This window comes from Caloenas nicobarica, chromosome 1 (genome assembly GCF_036013445.1).
Source record: "Caloenas nicobarica isolate bCalNic1 chromosome 1, bCalNic1.hap1, whole genome shotgun sequence".
Lineage (NCBI taxonomy): Eukaryota > Metazoa > Chordata > Aves > Columbiformes > Columbidae > Caloenas > Caloenas nicobarica.
Genome location: NC_088245.1, coordinates 203774498 through 203792274, shown reverse-complemented (window position 1 = coordinate 203792274; position 17777 = coordinate 203774498). Strand labels below are relative to the sequence as shown.

Sequence of the window (17777 nt, the reverse complement as noted above, 5' to 3'; positions counted from 1 at the left end):
GGGGAGCTCCCTTCCCCTCTCCAATCCACACTGGTGCGGCTGGGAGGTGGTGCAGGCACCTTCGTACTGCCAAAATAGCACGTTCAGCAAGAAGCCACCACTGTGCCTGTCTTGCCAAGCTGTGAGCCCCTGAGGAATGCGATCTTCATGCTGATGCCAGAGGCTAGTGGGGATTATAGTCTTGTTAGTTTTCATGGAAAGCCCTGGGAGCCATAAGCGTTAGCCTGGATTACAGCAGAGCTCGGGAACTCATGCTGCCAGTCATTGGCACTGACTGGGGAGCTTTGTTTAAGCCAAGCTTTGCTTTTGCTGTGAACAAGCCCATATTTCTCTTCACCTGTGACATGGATGCATTTAGGGTGGCAGAAGAGGAATTTCAAGAAAAAGTGATTTTTTTAATCATTGTAATCAGTGAGCGAGGACCTAGGTGAATCAGCATCACACAAGGAAAAGAAAAAACTTATTTGCAGCTTTGGACTCCTGGGCTGATCCTAGTACTGTGGGTGAAGGGGAGCCCCACAGAGCTGGAGGGACCCAGTGCTGGTGTTTATTTGCTCCACGTGCCCAGGAGCAAGGCAGCAAACTTCTCGCTACATCCCCTAGATATTTAGGCACAGATATTTTGTGGCCATAGCTCCTATATCATAACCCACGTTGCAGTTAATTTCAATAGTGATTTAAGTACTTCAAAAAGAGGTAGGCACTAGGATATGGTTTTAGCCTTGGCCTTGCCAGCTCACAGCACCTCTCCAGCCTCTCTTATATATCTAGTTTCCCAGTGTCGACTGGGGTTAATGCATTTTTCTGCCTCCTGTTTTACTTCTGAAAAACTTCAGGTTGCGAACAACAAGCGTACAAATAAATGAGGGAGACTAGAAGTCCTAAAGATGATCTTAGTGATCATGGCAATGACCTTGGGCATTCCCCATTAACCCCCAGGCTACAGATGGGGGCTGACTGAGGCTTGGCAAAGTCAGTGTGATCCAGCATTCAAACCGATTCACCCTCCCCTTTCTGAGGCAGGGACTTGAAAGTGTTTTGGGGTGTTTTGGGGTTTGTCAAGGCCTTTTGGGGTTTACAGCTTCAGTTCATGTGCACTGTTGCTTTCTCTGTTACAAGGCAGGTATTTTTAGAAAGGTAAATTTATTCATGCTCATGAAGAGAAAATTAATGACGAAAGTTTTGGGGAGAAGAGGGGAACTGGGTTTCCCAAGGTCGGGACCGCAGCCGGGGGCAGAGCAGGCAGATCCTGCTGCCACAGCCCTGTGGGCCAGTTTTCGGGTCAGTGTTCACTGGTCCCTGGGGACGAGGACCGCTCGCAGACACCCGGGTGTGCCTGGTCCCCATGAGCTCGCCCCTCCTTGGTGCCAGATTTTGGCTGTGAGTCAGGTGTCAGCACAGGCTTTGATGCCCATCCCAGTGCCTGGGGCAGCTGATGCCCAGCGTGTCCAGTGTCTGCAGCCTCCTCTCCCCGAGGGCTCTCAAGGGTGCAGCAGCTGCCCATCACGATACCCTGAGGTGTCACCGAGTGCCAGTGGCATGGTAGGAGGCCAGAAGAAGTGGGAACATCTGCTAAACACCCTGAACATCTGCAGTCCACTTGCAAATTCGTTTTGGGGTATGCTGCTCAGACAATCTCTGTCCATAAAACCCTGTAGTGCAAAATGCTTGTGTCATCCTTAGCCATTCAATAAATGCATTATATACATAAGGAGGGCCCAGCTTTAGCTGCCAGCACATCTACACATCAGCATGGCCAAGCCTGTGAGCCAGGTAGAGCAAGCAGCGCTTCTGTCTGCTGGAACGCCACTTGCTCCACTTGCATTGAGCAGATACGCAGGGTTGAAAAAAAGAGACTCTTTGGGTGCAGACAACGTGTTGAGTGTCACCAGCTGATAAAACCCACAGGATTCCTCTTAGCTGAGGCCAGCCTGTGTGCTTGCCCGAAGAGTGTCCATCAACATGACGGCTCTTGCTCAGACATGTCCAGGGGGTTTCATAGCTAGTGGATCCCTGATGGGTGGGAGATCTGGGCAGCATTCCCTGAGGAAGGGGTAGAGCTCCCCCAGCAATGCCCGTGGTGCCCTTTCCCTGCCCATCAAAGGGGAACCATCCTTCCCCTGGAGAAACTCTGCGAAGCACACGGGGGTCCTGTTAGCCCAGGGTGGGTGTGCAGTGCCCCGGCAGTGCTGACCCCGTCCCCCGCAGCTGCGCAGGAAGCAGGCCTACGTGGAGAAGGTGGAGAAGCTGCAGCAGGCGCTGACGCAGCTGCAGGCGGCCTGCGAGAAGAGGGAGCAGATGGAGCGGCGGCTGCGCACGCGTCTGGAGCGGGAGCTGGACTCGCTGCGGATGCAACAGGTGAGGATGGGGTGGTCGGTGCGGGACCCCAGCACGGGGTCTTTGGTGTTGCTTTCAAAGAGGGAGGGTCACTTGCAGTCCTGCCAGGTGCCACCTTGTTTTTGGGTTCAGGTTGTTGGGCTTTACAACTAGACCTTTCCTTTGGATGGAGTTGTGGATGCATTGCCCTGCAATGAATCACATTGCTTCAAAATGCCCCAGCTTTTTACTTCTGAGCTGTCTTCTCTCAGTTAGCAAGGACAAAAAAACTCTCTTTGAGCATTGCAGGCTCAATGTGCAGGGCTGGCAGAGGTTTTGACAGGCACTCTTGATGTCCCAAGATGCCATTTACAGACCAGGATCATGCTTCCAAAATGTCACCTTCCTGCCAAGGATTTGACAATATTTGAAGTGTAAGTGCTGTTTTTTGCAGGAGCAGAGTCACAGCCGTTGCTCCCAAGGGCTGCTCTGTAATGCACTCTTCCAGAAGGCAGCTTCCAAACACATCGTTACTGCACTAAAGGCAAAGGCTGCAGCCCTCCCCTGGTATCTCTAGTTTCCCATGAGCGGGAGATAAGTGTCTAGAAGGAGGAAATGTGGTCTGGAAAATGGAAGCAGCTGCTGCAACCCTCACTCCAGTGTGTTAGTGCAGCACCAAGGAACCGCTTTGCCAGTGGAAGTTCGTGCTGTAGCACAGATGAGAAGCTGGTGTTCCTGAGACATGATTTTCACTTTAACACAATCCTGTGCACTGTGGAGTGTAACAAATCTCTTGCATTTTTTATTGGAAAAAAACCACATTTACTTCTACTGACTTCTCCCAGAGATTTGTGCCTCTCCCCAGCGTGGGCTTATCCCACCCACCCTCTGCTGAGCCCAGGGCTAGATCTCCATCCTCCTCCGCTCTCCACCAGCAGTGAGAGGAGCTCGGGGCAGCTACTTGTGCCGCTTAGGTGCTTTAGTTAAGTGCCTGTAACCGGGTGGGCTAAATCCTGCCTGGATAAGTGCTTTCCTCAGTGTAAATGCAAAGGGTTACACACCCGTTACTCCTTGTCAGCATCTCATGGGAGCCACCACTCAGTGCCTGGGGATCTTCTGCCCCTCCAGTCAAAAAGTTACCTGCTCCACCACAGAAAGCATCTCCTGAGGGTACGTGATAACTAATGTGCTGGGAGAAATGGGTGTAAATCCACGTCCAGGGTATTTTCCCAGCTGCTGTTTTAAATAGGTTATATGTAGTTAGGTTACATGTCACTTTTTTTTTCTGCTTTTATATATAAACCCTGTGGTAATAACTGCCTGTCCATACTGATCACCACCCAACTGTGTGGTGAAGTCCCAGCAAGAAGAACATCTTTTAAAGCTTCCTTGCTTCTTTTTCCAGCCAGCTTTTTTTCCTACCTTTTCCCTTGGCTTGGGGTATCCCACAAAATCCCTGCACATCCAAGAGAGCAGCCGGATCCCTACTTGTGTCCTCATGGTCCAGAGAAATGTGTGCTGGGCTTGCACACATGGCCAACCAGCCTGTCCTCCTCCACCCTAAGGGGCTTAGCCTGGGGTTTCCACCTGCCCCTGTCAAAAGACACAGGGATGTCTTGTGTGCTGCAGAGAAGTGGGAAAAAAGGGTCAGCAGCTCCCGTACTTGGCAGAGGGCGAGTATCTGTCTCTGTTTCCACCGGCAGAGGCAGGGCAGCTTCCAGGCGAGCAGCCTCTCGGAGCACAATGCCCCGGCCCTGATGGAGCTGGTCCGGGAGAAGGAGGAGAGGATCCTGGCCCTGGAAGCCGACATGACCAAGTGGGAGCAGAAGTACCTGGAGGAGAGCACAATCAGGCACTTTGCCATGAACGCCGCGGCCACAGCTGCAACAGAGAAGTAAGCCGGCTTTGCTGCAAGCAGGCAGCTCTCTTCACCGCAGAAAGCATGGGGCAATAATAAGGAATGGATATTTTATTAAGGCTGGATTTTTCTTGCCTTTCCCTGCTGAGTCGCACTGCCAGGGTTAATGCACCACTTTGTGGTGTCATACCAGTGAGACACAATAGGTAGTTAAGGCAGGATTTACCCTTCTGACTAGGTCCAAATCCAGGCACCAGGCTCAAGCAGTGGCCTCAATGGCAAAGTCTTGAGCTGCCAAATTGCACAGCCGAGGTAAGACAGCTCCTCCCCACTGCACTGATGGAGCCAGCAGAGACTGCATCCATCCCACCATGCAATGTGGTTGTTTAACCTAGTTTTAAAAACCTGTAATGAGGTAAATTGGGTGGCCTAAGTCCCCTGTTTCCCCACTTCATTAAGCTTCAAGTTAAAAAGGTTGTCCTGATAGCTGAGGTAAACCTCTTTACTGCAAATTACCTCAGTTGATTCTTGTCCTTCCCAGGTGTACATGATGAACAACAGATCACTGTCAACAGCCTTGTAAATATTGGGAGACAGAAGACCCTTGTGGTATCTCCCCTGGCCTGAACTAACTTACTTCCTTCAGCCATTCCTCACGTCTTAGTGTAAACCCCTTCCCATTCCCGTTGCATTTATCTGGACTGTCTCCAGTTTGTGCATGTAAAAGCATGGTGCCCAGAAGCACACAAGGCACTGCAGCCAAGCTTTCCAGCGATGACGAGGACAGGATAATTAACTTGTCGCCCCCGTTTGTTAGAAGCCAAATCCCCTGAGAACATCCTAAAATGAGATTTCCCTTTGAAATGCAGCTAAGTGTGTGACTCAGGTTGATCCTTTTCTTCTGCGCTCCAGTCTAGGCAGCAATTCTTGTGCTATTTTTCACCTTCCAAATTGTACAATTTTGTTTCTTGCTTGTGATATAGTCTTGTTGACTTGGAACCATTTCCCCGGTGAGTGAGTCTCTCTGAAGTCTGACGCTGCCTTTCAGGATGGCTGTTAGCCCCAGGGGGGTCACCCACAATTCCAGCTCTTCCATCAGCCCAGTTAATTAATGGTGTTAAGGGCTAAACCCAAGCCAAGAGTAGCAAGATGACCCGATGCCAGATAGCCATCCGCTAGACAGGCGGCTATCACTAGCTTGCTCTTCTAACATGGGTTTGGGGTTTTCTTTGCAAGTGCCAATCTCACTTGCAAAAGCCACCCCCGCGGTCTCGGGAGCCCGACTCACCGTGTTGAACCGCTTTGCCAGGGACGCCTCGGCCCCGAGTCACTCGCGCAACGGCAGCTACAGCGAGAGCGCGCTGGAGGTGCGGGGCTGGCAGGAGGAGGAGGAGATCGTGCAAGCCAACCGGCGCTGCCAGGACATGGAGTACACGTGAGGGGCCGTCGTTGCCAGACCTGCTCGTTGTGGGGTTTGGGCTGGGTTTGGATAAACCAGGATGCCCTTCTGTTCCTTCACGCATGCCTGGAAAGGATGGGTGTAGCTTCATTGTGGCTTAGTTTTGCTCTTTAGCATTAAAAGAGGGACTAAAGAGTGGCTGCCGTTGGATAGCATTCCCATTAAACCTTCTCTTTGCCAAAAGCGACCTTCTTACAAAACAGAGGCTGTTCCACTGTTCAAAGTAGGTTGGCATGCAAGGAAGCTGAACGCTTGTTTAATTTCAGTGAAAATCTCCCTCTGGAAACAAGCGTGTCTGGTTGTAAAAGCTGAAGTTGTAATCCCACTCCTACATGAGCAGCAGCGCGAGGGCTTGCCTTTGTCTCGCTCTTCGCTCCTTGCCTGCCTATTGCTCTTCCTACATACACCAAGTTTCCCACATCCAGGTTGTCTGATGGTCGCATTGGCAGCTGGGAGCAAACCAGCAAAATTTAGTACCACGAGCACCACTAAAAAATGCATTTACAAATAGCAAAAAGATACAAACTAAACTTTTTGGGGCACAGGCAGTCAGCAAGAGTAATGTTGTTGCAGATACTTCTCAGCACACAAGTGGACATGTGGACATGTAGATCAATGATCATTAGACCTGGGCAGTATTTTTAATCCAGATGCTTTTTCCTGGTGAAAAGTGGCCTTTCGATTAGTAAAATTCCCTTGAGAAAGTTTGTGTATTTCTCTTGGTTTTTACTGAACAACTATTTGAAATCTGTTCTTCCATGTTGATTTCCCCACAAAAACACTGGTCTGCACACACTTTTTATAAAAAGGTGTATTTGTTGCTTGTGGAAAATACCAGTGATTGTTTTTATTTGGTTTAGTTTTTGTTTTCAACTCACAGATGCAATCTAATCCTGCTTGCAGTGGAGTAATGGAGTTTTGCCATTGGCTTCATTAAAGATAGATTAGGATCTTGTGTTTTCATTGCAAATTAGACATCTGATTATGAAAACTAACACCCAAATGACATTACTAGCCATCTCCCTTGTACATAGAGGTTTTCCAGATGCAGCATTTTAGCTTTCACTGCCTCACAAAATCCAGCTGCAGTGGACTATATGTTGTTCATCACAGTCAAGCTATAGTCATCTGGCTGTCTTGTTGTACATATACAATTATTTTTTTATGATTTGATGTTAATCATTCCTGCAGAAAAGTCTCTTATAGTCCTATTATTTTGTGATTTGAGAGCCTTTGGGGTTCGTATGAGAGAAGTAGCGAGCTTTGCTCAGCTCTGCACGCCACGTGCTGATCGTTTCTGCAGCAGTGAGGGAGAAGCGAGAGCCCAGCCCAGCTAGTAGAGAAGCCAGAGGGAACCTTCCTGCTCGCTTCAGCAGGTCTTTACTCCAGCTGACGGCAGACCCGAATCATGGGGTTACCTCAGCCTGCCAAGGGAGAGTTTCCAGGTTTGGCCCCAATTTATTATAGAGGTGGAAATTACCTGTGTGTTGGTGTTCAGGTGAAGGCAGCAACCCACAGCTCTGTCAGGACACTGCCCTCATTGCTCCTGCTGGGTTGGCAAAGCCACAGCAATAGATGGGTCTAGCTAACCTTACATAAAAAAGTTCCCACTTTTGGCTTAATATCCAGAAACATGTCCTGTTTTAAGGTGCATGGTTATCCTCAGAGGAACTGGCAGGAGCGTTCTTGTCCGAGTCACTCAAAACTGGAGGGCACAGAACAGCAGGGCTGCTGCCCCAGGGTGGGAACAGCTGCCTGTATAAACGCTTTTTCCACTCCTGTAAGCAGAGCATTCATATTTTGGCAGAATAAAGAATCTCCATGCAAAAATAATTGAGAAGGATGCCATGATCAAGGTCCTTCAGCAGCGGTCACGGAAAGACCCTGGGAAAGGCGACAGCGCCAGCCTGCGACCGGCTCGGTCCGTCCCCTCCATCGCCGCTGCTACGGGCACGCATTCGCGCCAGACCTCGCTCACCAGCAACCAGATAGCTGAGGAGAAGAAGGAAGAGAAGATCTGGAAGGGAAGCATAGGTGAGCTCAGTTTTTGGTTAAGCTTTGGCTCATCCACCACTTTATCCTGATCCTTCTGCTTGAGTTTAGCAAAAGTGCCCTGGCCACAGCACACATTGCCCCAGTGGCTCATTTCCAGAGTTCTTTTCATGGGAAGAACATTTGTTCTTGTGCTGACGTAAAAAATCAGTCATTTTTTAATCTTGCATTGTATCTTAATTGTATTTTTAATCATCTTAATTGTTCTGTACTGATTATAGAAAGCTATAGCCGGGGGAATTCTTCCCAGACACGTGCAGATGGTCTTTGCAACTTTGTGGGAGTAAATAACAAATTAGGGCTAGAAAAACGTCCTGGTTAAAGAAGAGGGTGAGCATCCCTTTGGATAGGAGTGCACAAAACTGGTGAGGGGCCTGGAGCACAAGTCTGATGAGGAGCAGCTGAGGGAGCTGGGGCTGTTCAGCCTGGAGAAAAGGAGGCTGAGGGGAGACCTTATCGCTGTCTGCAACTGCCTGAAAGGAGGTTGGAGCATGGAGGAGGCTGGTCTCTTCTCCCAAGTAACAAATGATAGGACAAGAGGAAATGGCCTCAGGTTGTGCCGAGGAAGGTTTAGATTTGATATTAGGAAAAAATTCTTCACAGAAAGGGTTATGAAGCAGTGGAACAGGCTGCCCAGGGAAGTGGTTGAATGACCATCCCTGGACGTGTTTAAAAGATACGTAGACGAGGTTCTTAGGGACATGATTTAGTGCTAGATTTAGATTATGGTTGGACTCAATGATCTTAAGGGTCTCTTCCAACCAAAATGTTTCTGTGATGTGGCAGCTGAATGGGAAATGAGTGCCAGACTGTGGTGTGGGACCGTGGGGGACGAAGGCAGCAGGGGCATGCAAGTCTGTGCCAGGCGTAGGTACCACTGGGATGGGTGTGCAGAAAGGGATGCAGGAAAATGCAGCTGCTCTCAAAAGGCTGTTTTTGTAGGAAAGTACCTCATGGATGTCAGGAAAACAACAACAGATGGTATCAAGGGGAAAAGCTAAGCCGAACTAAAGGGCTGGAGACATCCAGACTAGTGTCGTATAGCTCTGGGGTGGAACGAGGGGACAGCACTTACGTTTGAGCCGGGATGTGACTGACCTCCGTGTGTTTTCAGGGCTGCTCTTGGGGAAGGAGCACCACGACCTCCCATTGGGCCCCTCGCTGCCTCCTCCGCTGCCTGCCTTGTCCTGCATGCCTGTCCTGGTGCCGGCAGCCTCCCACACGAAAACGGGCAGCAAAGACAGCAGCACCCAGACGGACAAAAGCACCGAGCTCTTCTGGCCCGCCGCCGCCTCCTTCCCCGGCCGTGGGCGGCTGGGTGCCACCCCGTCACACAGCCCGGCCCCGCGGCCCCCGGGGACACGAGCGGCCGGCGAGAAACTGGGTGAGCTCTGCCAGATCCCCACGTCGGTGTGAAATGCCAGCACCCCCAGGGCTGTCACTGCATCCCCAGAGACACCCCAGTGTTGGTGGAGGGGGGCGATGCCTTCACAGTTCCTCCAGGGAAACTAAAATCGTAGGGAGAGAATATTCCAAGGTTGCCCGGTCTGGCTCTGCGGAGCTTCGCCCACGGCAGGGTCTATAAAGCTCCACTTGTCTGCGATGGGCAGAGTTTCTGACAAATGTAATTATTCATGCTGTCAAAGATAAAATTACAGAGTTTCACACCTTGAAAACACTCCACGCCTGCTCACATACTCAGACCATTCTCTTTTTTTCAACTTAAACCATGGTTAAATCACAATTTTGTCTCTAATTTTTAAAAGAAACCTGAGGGAAATAGTAAGGAGAAAGTGAAGATTGGGAGGTGGGGTAAAGAAATACAATTTTAATTGTTTTTGAAAGGGTGGATACTGCTGGTTTGCAGCCCTAGCAAAGGAGACATTTATTTTACACACATTATTTTGAAAAAGACAGTTTCTTACAAATTCATCCTGTCTCAAAAGCAAGCCTTCCCTCTAAAAGCTTGCCATGTATCATTAATAAGGCTGAATATCACTGATTCCTTGAAACTCTGGATTACTGTGTTTTGGGCAATCCAGATTGCAATTTGTTTCCAGGTGCTCTTAAAATAGCCTTTCAAGCTATTCCTGCTTGTAAGCAGTTAGAGTCCTTCTTCTCCCTGAATTTGACTTTTGAGAACTATGATGATGAAGACAAAGACCTAACAACATCTGTCATACATTGTGATAATAAACCACATACATTCTCTCAGCCCATCCCACTAGCAAAGTTATACTTTTTAGAATAAACCACTTACCTGATTATTTGTCCACTGCCTTCGTGATGTTTTAAACTCCTGAATTTTGTACCTGATGCAGAATAGGAGCATACATGTGGAAAGCTACTGTGGATGAGATGACAAGTCGTAACTTAGTAAAGTGGTGTAGACCTCTCACAAATGTCTTGTTTCTCTCCAGGGCCACAGCTGAAGAGGTACTTTGGTCTGTATCTCTTAAATACCATCTTTACTCCTGCCCTTGGTGTCTGTGCACACCAACACACCTGCATTGTGCAGGGAATTCAGCAGGACATGTTCTGACCTCCTGATCAAATTTGGTTTTCAGTATGTGGGACATGCAGTTAAAGATGTGCTCCACCACCACCCCAAAAAATGGTGTTATATTTGCATGGAACAATTTGCTGTTGAATTTGAGCTGAAGACCAACTTTCCCTTCTTCTCGTTGCAGAGAACTCAAGCCACGGGAAGCTGCCCGACAGCAAAGGCAGAGTGAGCAGCTTGCTCCACAAGCCCGAGTTTCCAGATACAGACATGATGGAAGTCCTCATCTGAGCAGGGGATGGCAGCTCTGGGGTTTGTGTGCATACAGCCAGGTCCAAGATGGTCCTCGGTGTGCCCACCTTAAAAACTAACCCTGAGAGTTTGAAGAAAGATAGAGAAAGTTTGTAACTGAAACAAAGCTTGAGTCTGATATGTTAGGACTTTGGACCAGGCGAGAAATCAAGAACGCTGAAAAGGAGCGATAAAATGAACGTCTGGGATTTTCTGAGCAGAAAAGGGCGTTGAAAATGGAACGCGGCATGAGAAGAGGATCATTGAGGGAAAATGAAGCTACATTTTCTGGTGTAAAGAGAAGGCAGCGAAGTTACAGACTGGGTGCAAACTACTGCACAGTTTTCCTGCCTCTCTGCAGCCAGGACAGGGACTGAAATCCCGGCTCTTTTGAGGTCAGAGGGAGTTTCTGAGTAACCCAGGAGAAACTTGCATCTTCCTCAGTATCAATTAATTTCTCAGAAGTATTCACTGCTGAATTTTGGTGAATAATTGCTCTGTAGATGTACACGGCAGGTTCTTGTAAGTATTTGTTTGAAGTGCTGTGGTGTGGTTTTCCTGGGCAGGCAAGTCAGGTGCCTCTTTCCTGGCTGGACAAGTGTTGCTCTTGGAGCTGGATTTACAATGCAAGTATTTGTGTCTTGCAACCTCGGAGCTTGCTGAGACTTCTTTTTTCTGTGGGAGCAGCTGTTGGCTGGAATTCCCATGCAGGATGGATGCAGAGGGGGGAAGGAGGACCCTGCTGAAGGAATCCCTTTTGTAAGGATGGGAAGGTTTTGGGAGGGGAAGTCAAGGGAGGGTCTCAGCAGCTCCCCAAGGGGCTGTACCCTGCTAGAGCTCAGTCACGGAGGTTGCGTGGGTGCATTTCCAGCTGAGTTAGTCTGGCCTTGCATGTGAGATCGGAAGATGCCTCTAACTGTACACTGGTTCATAGTAGTGGAAGAATCAGTGTGTAGTAAGAACAGGATTTTTTCCCTATTTTCGATGTCAACAACCAAATCCTACCTCCCTTGAGCATACAAACCTGCCATTCAAGCTGACATGGGACTGGGCATTAAGGGGTGTGGGGTCAGCCAAGAAGGGTTTAACTGCAGAGCAAAGCATGAGCATCATCTCTTTTCTGTGCTGAGCTGCAGTTTCTTTTCACCTTGTTTTACCCAAGATGAAGCATTTCCCATTTTCAGCTTAGTCCCTGATTTCTGTAGGAGGTGGCAACTGTCTGTAAGAAAGCTGACTCACCAGCTGTGTTAATCATGGCATACTGTTTGCTTCATGCATTGCACATGCTGATCGGGAAGTTTTCCTCTTTGAGGTATTTTTGTATTGGCTTTGCAGTTCCTGAACCTTGTGGTGCACTGTCATGACATTAGGAAGAACTTGGCTTTGGGGAAAAGGGTGATGGGCTCTTACGTGAAGCTGCCTAGAGTGGAAAAGTGATGGGTGCTGGTAGTAAATGTGTGCTCAGAGCTGGCTCAAGGTCACCCCTTCCTGTGGGGATGGAATTGGAGTGAAAACACTAGGCACTTTAAACTCTGCTTTCACTGAAAACTGAAGTCCTTGCAACCTCAAAGCCTTCAGGGGCCAGAGCCCTGCGCTTGATACTGCCTGGCTGATACCTTCTTTTTTTAAAAAAAAGCAAACCAAAATTGCTGTGTTAAATCTATGCACTTATTTTTGTGTGTACATAGGATTAGACATACGTCAGTGTTGCCCTCTTTCTGATTTTTGCACTTGTTAAACAAAGTAGTGATAGGTCGTGTGGGCAAGTGATCTGTGTGTTTCAAGTATTAGCAGCTTTGCATTGTGAAACCAAATGTGTAAAACCCTTGGAAGATGTTATGTGGCTTAATATATGCCTTGTAAAATAATTTTATTTTTTTCTCTAAAGTTAATTTAAAGGTTGTAAGTGTTTGTATAAAAGCTGGGCCCTCGCACAGCAGCAGCGCTGACCCACCTCTGTGGCCCTTCCTCGAGTGTCAGTGTTTGGAGTGGGGCCGGAGGAAGACAAAGCAAGGGACTACAAGTAAAATGATGGTGAATATTTTGTTTCATCATTTTTCTCCAAGAAATAAGGATACCCAGGTGCTTGGAAGTCCGTAAGCATTTTATTACCAGCTGTATTATTTCTTTTGATGAAAGTATTTAATAATTTGTGTACAGGCAGACAGCTAGGTGTCCAGCGAAACAGTGTTGGATCAACGTGTGTGATGTGGCTTTCAGTTCTGTTCGGTAGTGGTGCAGCTCAGCTTCTCCAAGTCAGCTGGAGCACAGCACTCTTCCTCCTCCTCCTCCTCCTCCTCCTCCTCTGGAGACCACAGTCCCTCCAGTTTCTGGTATCCCAAGGTGCGTTTACAACCAATGCTGCCTCAGATTCATGGTCACAAATAGGAAGCCGTTTGTTAGAGACTACGATGTAGGCAACTCGTGTTTGCTTTTGGAATCCCAGCTCAAATAAAGGTTCGTTCTCCTCAATTATGTCGAACTCAAGAGATGTCAGTTTTCCTGGAGGGAAGGTGTGGAGAACCAGCGGGTCTCCCCACAGCCCCCAAGCAGTCGCAGGACTGGCGTGGAGCATCACTGCCATAAATCAGCCCCTCTCAGGAGAGCAGCGCAACTCCCATTTGTGCTGGTTTTCCCAGCTCTTGGGACTGTTTTGTGTTTGGGGAAACTGTGCTGTAGCCATTCCAGGTGATGTTGGTAACTAGTTGTAAAATACTGTCATTTTTTATCGTCGTTGGTTGTATAGAGAAGTTGGTGTACAGTGTTGTACAGCTGGAGGGTTATTTGTACATAGGTGGCAAAATGAAAGTTATGTGTCACCCACAGCGAATATTGATATTGTTGGTCAGCCAAAGATTTCTTATTCTTTGCTGTTTAAACTTGTGCCTTAATATTGTATATAATAAATGTATAGAGACGTTTCTTTTCTCACTTTTCCCGTGTTAATATATTCAGTTCCTGAGAAGAAAGGGCTTCTTAAACAATTCTCAGCTTTGCACGCAATGTGCTAAGACTAAAGAAATGATACCTCGGGGACTCTAAGGTTGCATCTCTGTTTTTCATAGCTGTTAATGAAAGGCCCCACAGCAGGTGCCATCGTTAGGTGTATCAAAATAAAAAAAAAAAAAAATTTCAAAACCCAAAATCAGCAGGTCTGCAAAGCAGAGGATCAAACTTTGCAAAGCAAGAAGAGCAGGATTTTAGTGAGATTATCTTCACCTGAAGGAAATGAGGGTGGAAAGTTGATGAAACACTCTGGTGAAGATCTGAAGATCTTTAGCCCTGCATTCCCATTAAGAATAGCACTCCCAGTTATTTTTTCTTTTTTATTCTTGAGGGTCTGGGGCCTCTTGAGAGGTGTTGGATCAGTGGTAGTGAGACAGGTAAATACCTTGTGGGTCTGGGTATTTTTGAATTGCTATAACATCCTCAGTAAGGAGTAAAGATCATGTCCCATTTCAAGCTCTCGTGCAGGCAAGGGGAACGCTCTGGCCCGGTGGAAATATCGCACATATGTTTGCTTATGCAACTGAAATAAACTGGGGGAGGGGAGCAAAAGTTGCCCAAGTGCCTGGCTTTGAGTAAGGGAGGTTTGCTCAGCCGGCTCTCACATGCTCTTGAAAGTGTCTGTTTGAGAATTCCTGAATCAGGTCCCAGGGAGCTGCAGGCACGACAGGCATGAAAGCCACTAAGGGCATCTCTCCCCGATGGGCTGTCCTCTGCCTGTCCCAGCCTCCTCTCCACACACTGAAAAAACAACCTGCCCTGGGCAGGACTGTGTCAGCAAACACCCAGGGCTTTGCAGAAACTCGAGCAGCGGTTTGCTTCACCCAGATCCATCACCTTGTGTTCCCTGTGCGAGCACAGGTCAGCTTGACCCACGTGGTTACTCCATCTTCAAGACATGGTGGCTGGAAGTATTTGTAGTGCCCTGGCTCTTTACTACTAAGAGCAAAAAACTGGGGATTACTGAGACTGTGGCTTTTCAACTTTCTTCAAGATTTGACACTAAAATTTGGGGCTTAGCTTGTTTTTTTCAAGGCCATAGGAGAAAAGAAACTAAGAGGCAAAACCAGTATTAGGGTGGGAAAAGCCTCATGGCCAGCTGCGTTCAGGTGCAACAAGGAGGGATTTTATCCCAGTTTTTAGATTGTGTCTTCAGCACGGATGCTTCAGAAAGGAAATAAAAAAAAAAAAAAGAACTTGAACATGAACATGACTGCGATGTTGTCTCCAGGTTAAGTTTGTCGCAGGAAAAAACGTGCAAAGAAGCAAACATCCAGAGTGAATTTGTTTAAACATTAAAATCCTTGATCACTGCATGCTTCCAGAAGTAAGTAGTGGGCAGTGGTCTCCCTACTTGCCACAGACAGGGAGAGAGCTCAGAAGAGCTAAAAATATGAAAAAACTTGCCATTTACAAGCATTCAAAAAGTATGTGTCAAGTCCCACCCAAAACGGTGAGACTTTTTCAAGATTCACTTGGATTCATAGAATCGTAGAATGTCCTGAGTTGAACAGCACCCACCGGGATCATCGAGTCCAGCTCCTGTCCCTGCACAGGACAACCCCACAGTTCACACCGTGTGTCTGAGGCCGTTGTCCAGTCTCTTCTTGAACACTGTCAGGTTGGGGCCGTGACACCTCCCTGGGGAGCCTGTTCCAGTGTCCAGCACCCTCTGGGGGAAGAACGTTTTCCTCATGTCCAAGCTAAACCTCCCCTGGCACAGCTGTGATTTCTCAAAAGGCTGTGATCTGTCACATTGAATACTGCTTGGGGCTGGACTGAGGCGCGCTGCAGTGAAACTTGCGCGAAGTGCCGACATCCCTCACCGGCACGAGGGATGCTGCCAGGTGTCCTCCTGCCGTCAGCTCCCAGTCTGGGGTCCGGATGCAACCTGATAAACCAGCCTGGGTCTGAGCATCCCGCTGTGTTCTTGGGCCACCCTTAGTCAGGTTTTTGGGTACCCTGTGGCAGATGAGCTGCTCGCTCAGAAAACCCACAGTGTGGGGTTGGGGGTACCCAGAGGTGCCTGTGCCAGGCTGCCCTTCCCACCCGTCAGCCTGCAATGGTGGTGACTTGAGGGACCAACTGCACGTGGACCCCAAACACCATCTTCTTGCAGCTCTGTAGCTTTTATTACAGAGATCATGGAAATTTGGGAAACACTTCCCTTTGCCGCCATGGTGCAAGAATGCTGTTGAAATGGCAGCTTGGGGGATGAAGCAATCCTGTGCTGGCACTGCAGCAACATGCCAGGCATGGACCCCCCTTTGAATCCCACTACTAAAACTGGGGGGCCCAGAGGTCCCATGAGCCCGAAGGTAATAAACCCACCCCTCTGCAGACCAAAGCAAATGGGGAAAATGGGACACAATATGCAGAAGCGCGATACCCGCCTAAAAGCCCAGTAAAACACGAGCAGCTGTCCTCATCCCTGCCATGATTAATGCTCATCCAGACCTTAAGCTGTGGCTTCGCAGCCTTGTAAAATCAACTGAGAGCGCCCGGCATTCCTGAGCTATAAAAGGCCCAGGAATTCATTGACTCGAGGTATGAAAGACCACAAGCTATTTTCTTTCATACCAACCACTTCAGCTTTAGATGAATAAAATATCAGCGCACATATTTTCCAGAGTAACCCTGCGTGGCCCTGCCACTGCCCAGACCTTGGTCCTTTGCCAGTGCCCTCCACTTTGGTGCAAAGCTGGGCAGCGATGAGAGATGAGATCCAGGTCCACATCGGCCCCCTCATCTTTTCAGGGGCTGAGGACCCATGGCAAAGCTCAGGGCTGGACGGGAGCTTGTGTTTTCCCTGGTACCGCTGGGAGAGGCAGCGACGGATTTATATCAGCAAGCTAAAATCCGGGGGACGGCAGTGCCACCTCCTTTCCTAGGAGGCTGTGCCCACACCCGGCCATCGTGGTGGCTCCCCTGGCTGCTCGGTGGCCTCTTTGACTCCCCATTCACGGTCCCCATGCCCGCGTGCCCTGGGAGCGCCCTCGGGCCCCTGCAGAAGCGGGGCGGGCAGCCCGTGACCCTCCAGGCATGCGAAGCTTCCTGCGGGACAGCTGGGCTTGGGGTGAGGACAGGGGACTGTGGTGGCAGCTGACATCCCCTCGCCAGTTCTTGGCTTGGGGTTTGATCAGCCCAGGCTGGAGAAATCCCACGGGGAGGAAGCGCTGGGAGGGAGGAGGGTGTCGCAGGGGGCGAGGAGATGGAGGTCCCCTCCCTCGGCCCATTCTTTCAAAGTATTTTTAAGGAGACCCTTTCCGGTAGTCTTGCTCTTATAATCGCTTTGCGATTTGGTGCACCAAAAAAATGCCACTCATGGGATGAATTCCACCTGAATTCGCAGCGCACCCAGAAACAAGGAGGTCAAGCACCAAATCCAGTGATTTTCTGCTCTTATTGGAGGACCAGTGGCCACCAGGTGTTTGCTCTGACGCTGTCTGCACCCTGAGCCCATCGAAGCAGCGGTGAGACCTGGTGAGCACGTGGAGAACATGCAGCACCTGAACCAGCTGCCCAGCACTGTGGGAGGAGCAGGATTAACCCACAACCCAGGTGCAGAGCTTGGCTGTGGGAAGCCGCTCCCCTCCCTGCTGCTGGGCAAAGAAGGATGCAGGGATGGGGAACTCGCGGGGCCTTTGGGTCCAGTCACCTCTCACAGGGGCTGGAGAAGGGCCTGTGGACAGGTCACGCTCATCCCACACCTGTCAGGAGCCCATGCTGTGTGGATTTAGCCCCAGCCAGGTTTGGGGCCAAAGCGGGTTGGAGAGGCGAAGCCATCGCCTGCACAAACCAAGGTCTGGAGTGGGCATGATGCTGGGGCAGCAGCAACCTGTCTGCCCCCTCGGTGAGGACGGGGCTGAGCAGAGGAGGCTGCGGTGGGCTGTCCCCTTCCATGCCCCGCTCCTACACAGGGACACGTCATCATCCATGCCCTGCTCCTCTGCAGGGACACCTCTCCATCCATGCCCTGCTCCTCTGCAGGGACACCTCTCCATCCATGCCCTGCTCCTCTGCAGGACACATCCTCGTCCCCCACTCTTCTCACCCATCCTGCTGCTGCCCCTCTGCTCCATCCCTCTCACCCTGCTGTCTCCCACATCTTTTTCTGACTCAATCCTGCCACAAACAGGCAGGGAAAAAACAGGCGCTCAGGTCCTCATGTGCCACCATTTTTCCATGTTTCCCTCTTTAGTTTCAAGATTGAACAGCCAGGGGAAGGGTTTGCCCTGATACAGATGTTTGTACAGCACCTTGCACAATGGGGTCTTGTGTTGTGCCTCAAA

General features: G+C 49.4%; 1 protein-coding gene across 3 annotated transcripts in view; it reads left to right on the top strand.

Moving 5' to 3' along the window:
* Positions 1-13410, top strand: part of AMOTL1 (angiomotin like 1) — a 70419-nt gene extending 57009 nt beyond the window's left edge. For all 3 annotated transcript variants that reach the window (XM_065630940.1, XM_065630949.1, XM_065630958.1), the window contains 6 exons: positions 2209-2358; positions 4020-4210; positions 5484-5609; positions 7441-7667; positions 8800-9069; positions 10376-13410. In XM_065630940.1, the coding sequence (XP_065487012.1) occupies positions 2209-2358; positions 4020-4210; positions 5484-5609; positions 7441-7667; positions 8800-9069; positions 10376-10479 (1068 nt within the window). In that variant the 3' untranslated portion in view covers positions 10480-13410. The remainder of the gene's footprint in view (positions 1-2208; positions 2359-4019; positions 4211-5483; positions 5610-7440; positions 7668-8799; positions 9070-10375) is intronic.
* The last annotated feature ends 4367 nt before the right edge of the window (positions 13411-17777 follow it).